The sequence below is a fragment of the Nymphaea colorata genome, chromosome 9 (genome assembly GCF_008831285.2).
Source record: "Nymphaea colorata isolate Beijing-Zhang1983 chromosome 9, ASM883128v2, whole genome shotgun sequence".
NCBI lineage: Eukaryota > Viridiplantae > Streptophyta > Magnoliopsida > Nymphaeales > Nymphaeaceae > Nymphaea > Nymphaea colorata.
The window spans coordinates 20,653,987-20,658,494 of NC_045146.1; the positions used below are offsets into that span (position 1 = coordinate 20,653,987).

At 44.3% G+C, this 4,508-nt stretch overlaps 1 protein-coding gene across 1 annotated transcript; it reads left to right on the forward strand.

The window, feature by feature from the left end:
- The first annotated feature begins 2,290 nt into the window (after positions 1-2,290).
- On the forward strand, positions 2,291-4,165 carry LOC116260950 (NAC domain-containing protein 43-like). Its single transcript, XM_031639497.2, has 3 exons — positions 2,291-2,875; positions 3,010-3,287; positions 3,374-4,165. The coding sequence occupies exons 1-3, from the start codon at positions 2,662-2,664 to the stop codon at positions 4,043-4,045; spliced, it is 1,164 nt and encodes a 387-aa protein (XP_031495357.1). The 5' UTR covers positions 2,291-2,661; the 3' UTR covers positions 4,046-4,165.
- Positions 4,166-4,508: the final 343 nt, after the last annotated feature.

Here is a 4,508-nt window from a genome sequence, read left to right on the forward strand (position 1 = left end):
GTACTAGATAGACAAACTTTTGTATGCATAAGATATTGATTGCTTTCCAAGCGTTGGTTCTTCAGTTAGAGTTTTACAAATTTTAGGTATTTTGAGTACGTCCATACAGTAGAATTAATGACATAGCTTTACAATCGGGCAAGATGGCTACATAACCAAATCTAATTCCCCCTATATTCGCACAATCGTTAGACTGTCCAGATGTACATGTTTGAAGAAAAAACGATAAAAAACTGAAATTTAACTCTTTTTTTTAGTTGATTAGCCTAAAAAATCGATTTGGTTGCTTTTTCGAGCCCATAAAATTCGACCTGCGGATTGTTTTTCTCTTTTTTTTTCTTAATCCTAATTCTCGGTAATCTAATGATTGGATAATGCCACCAAATTGTCCATGTCGTCATAAAAAAACTGATTCGTATCTTGGGAGGAGAGAGGGAGGTGGGCATTTATCTTATCAAAAAATTTGGGTGTTGCGGTTTTTCTGCATTTCTTAATAAAAAAAGGGCCTATAGGGCTGTTTTTAATTTTTTTTTAAATGTTAAAATGAATTATCTTAAAAAATTAAGGAGCCCATAAGGTTGGCACCCAAAGAGAAGGACTTCCTCCTAATAACAGCATTAGGCATATATAGATAGAACTCCAACCTCTTTCTTCGCTTTTTCTAGGAAAGAAATTGATTGATTTTATAGATAGAATTCTTCTTATAATATATATATATATATATATATATATATCTCCGAAAACAGTAGATATGAGATGCCCTCATGCGCTACATTTGGTGAGAATTCTCTATATCATTGATTTTAAGGAGATCCAATGGTAAAGATTTGTTAAAAAGATGAAAATCCAACAATATTTTCAAGTGACTGAAACAGCCTTCTATAGAGGAAATGAATGAGTTTCTTTGATGGAGATCACTTTTTTAAAAAAAAAAAAAATTTGAGATGCATTGGGTTTTCATTTCTTTCAACTTAATATCCACCATATTATTTTCTTAAAATCAATAACCCAAATAATTGTCATCATAGCTGACATATTAAACTTTGGTATTTGCCTCATCAAGCCTAGGAGAGGGAGAGAGAGAGAGGTCAAAGGGGAGAGAGGAGGGCGTAACTATAACTTTTGTCCATCAATTGGATAATGCCCATGGAAATCAAACCAAAGATATGTTGTGTATGCGCTGCAGGTCGAACCAACTATGCTACTGGTGAGAGTGAGTGATAGATTAAAGTATTACTGCAGTGCTCAAACACGGTAAGAGTACAAATGTTCTTAAAAAAAAAAAACAAAAACCAACGTCCCTCTTAAAATGTAAAAGACTAGGAAATTGACTTGCCGCATTTTGTTAACTCTAACTCACGTGGTGGCCTGTGAGGAGTCGAAGAAGGTAATGACGTGGGAGTGCCTATGGTCGTCCATCTTTTGGAAATGGACGGCCTCTAGCTCAATGCAGCGAGTACTTGGCCGATCCAGGACGCTTAAAGCAGCGTGCTGCAACTAGAGAGTAAGGTTAATATCAAACACGGACAGCAGAGCCAGGGATTGGGCCTTTGCTAAAAGCGGATGAATGGGCAGGGCAGCCCCACTCACCAACCGAGTCGTATCGGGCTCACCACCCACACTGACGTGGGGGTCTTGGTTGCACTTTCAAGATGGCGGGCGGGTTAGTTGCCATGTCAAATTTTTTGATCTTGCCTTCTCTCCCCTGTTTTCGTCTTTATGCAAACCCCACTTCTTTATCACTGGAAAGTGTGCTTAACTAACTAATTCAAAACAGTCATTTATATCACCTCTCCCTCCCCTCTCTGCATAATTAAACATCGTGTCAATCAATTCCCCTAGCTCGGTATTCACTTTTCTGGTCGCATGTTCCTTTCCCCGCACTCACCCTTATCAGGCTTGGTTTGGTTGGTATTTAGTGGCACCAAGTTCTCAGATGGACGGCCGGAATGGTTGATGTTATGAATGGGGGCACAATCATTGTTAATATGGTCATGAAGATCACATTTACATGGTTTTTATTAAAGCAGATGGGAGTGGTCGATCGAGATGGGGTATGTGGGGGTGACGATAGGCAAGAGAGGGACACCTAGGCTTCTACTTCTACCATCCGTCCATCCATCCCTCCCTCCCTCCCTGGTGTGGTGGTTATGGAAAACAACGAGTTGTGAGCAGCAAGATTCTTCCCCTTCCCTTTCCCTTCCCCCTTTATGGCGCTTCTTTCTTATTAGGGTTTTTAAGGTCCGGCGTCTTAGTTTTGGATGTTTGCTTGCCCCCTGCACGCTCATGCAGCCAACTCCCGCGTAGGGTCCACCTCTCTCTCTCTCTCTCTCTCTGGGATATGCAACAAACATGCGAATCACACCACTGTATATTTCACTTTCCCTTTGATATCCGACGCCCTTTGCCAATATATAGTCCGTTCACCTTTTCCCAGAGTACTCATTATAATTCATTGCAAGCATCCGTCTGCATCTCTGCCGCTGCTGCTGATTCTTCATGAAGCTTCAAGGAAAAGTTCAGCGAGGATGCATATATTTCCGTGCTTAGGTGCTCTGGTGTGACTTTCAACGGACAAGGTGGTGTTGTGCAGAAGATTTTTGGTTGGGAGTTGGGACATTTCCCCTATACTATATATACATATTGTGCCTTTGACACACCATGTCCATGTTGAGAGGGCGAGGTGGACGGGAAGGAGACGAGATGAATCTGCCGGTGAGTGGCCACACGAGCGTTCCGCCTGGCTTCAGGTTCCACCCTACGGAAGAGGAGCTCCTCCATTATTATTTGAGGAAGAAGGTAAACTACGAGAAAATCGACCTGGATGTCATCAAGGACGTGGATCTCAACAAGTTGGAGCCCTGGGACATTCAGGGTACCCTTCTCTTCCCCTCCATATTCTTTCTCCTTCCTAAAAAAATCCTTTTCAGATTAGGTCATGTAGGCATTGTGCTATGCTGACCAAGATCACCGTCACTTAATATGTTTCTTCGGTTTCCACTGGTACAGAGAAGTGCAGGATCGGATCGACGCCACAAAGTGACTGGTACTTCTTTAGTCACAAGGACAAGAAATACCCGACCGGAACTCGAACCAACAGGGCAACCGCGGCAGGGTTCTGGAAGGCCACGGGGAGAGACAAGGTCATATACAGCAGCTCCAAACGCATAGGGTTGAGGAAGACCCTCGTCTTCTACAGGGGAAGAGCACCACACGGGCAGAAGACGGACTGGATCATGCATGAATACAGGCTCGATGACCACCTTGACTCCTCCACTCCATCCAACGTGAGTCGAACTCTCTCTCTCTCTCATCTGTTTTACATCGCAATAATTTATACCAACCGATTATAAATTTGGTTCTCTCCTCACAGGTGGGTATTGGTAGTGAAGGAACACAGGAGGAAGGGTGGGTCGTGTGTAGAGTTTTCAAGAAGAAGAATCTCCACCACAAGAGAGAAGAAACTCCGGCCGAGGTGCCGATTCCGGCATTGACCAAAGCTGCCGCTGGCGCTGACGGTGCACTCGACCAGATTCTGCAGTACATGAGCCGCACATGTAAACAGAACTCGGACAACAAACTGGTGCAGTTGCCTCAGATACAGATCCGGGCACCGTTCCCCGATGATCGCCGGCTATTCGAACGGCGTCTCGCGTACTTTTCCGATATGGAAACTGCTTCGTCAACCACCACTATCGCCACCGCCCCCACCCCCACTGCCGCGAATGATCAGGACTGCACCGACCTGCTGGCAGCAAACTCAGGAAGCCAAGATCAAGGCTTCACTGACTGGGCTACCCTTGACCGGCTTGTGGCATCACATCTTAATGGTCAGGAAGAGACCTCCAAGCAATTGGCCTGCTTCAACGGCCAACCCAGTTTCGTATGCCAAACACCCGAGCTCGACCTCCATTTCCCACCTCTGCTTCAGCAGAACACCAGACTGTTCAACACCACCTCAAACGACTCGGGCAACGATATGGACCTCTGGAGCTTCACCAGGCCGTCCACTGATTCAGGATACCTTTCTACCACTATCGTGTGAAATCGTTCTAATTAGTGGAAAATAATGGGAAACTCTACGGTGTTTGTGAGACTTATCACTATTACGCTTCTTGTACGTCTTGTTGTGAAACGTAAAATTTTTATTGGCTTGTCTTTCTAACCTGCATCCTTTCTTCAGCTTCGTTTTGTTTGTAATCTCCTCATTACGTTATCTTCACCAGCAGACAAGATTGTTTCAAAGTTTGAAGAATATTTAATTGCTACTACCGCCACCTGTATATTAACTGGTAGGGCTCCCAAATGGAAAACTGACCAGTTGTGGCGCCTTTAAAAGGTTTTCAACATTTTGTTCCTTGACCTGCACACGCAGAGACAAAGGTACCGGTTTTCACGTCATACGGAAGCGAAGATGGTAGGTCGAGCAAAATGCCCACCGCGGATCAAATTTCACATGGGTGATGACGGTAAAACCACAGCCTCCTGGCTCCAAAACGAGCTGCCGC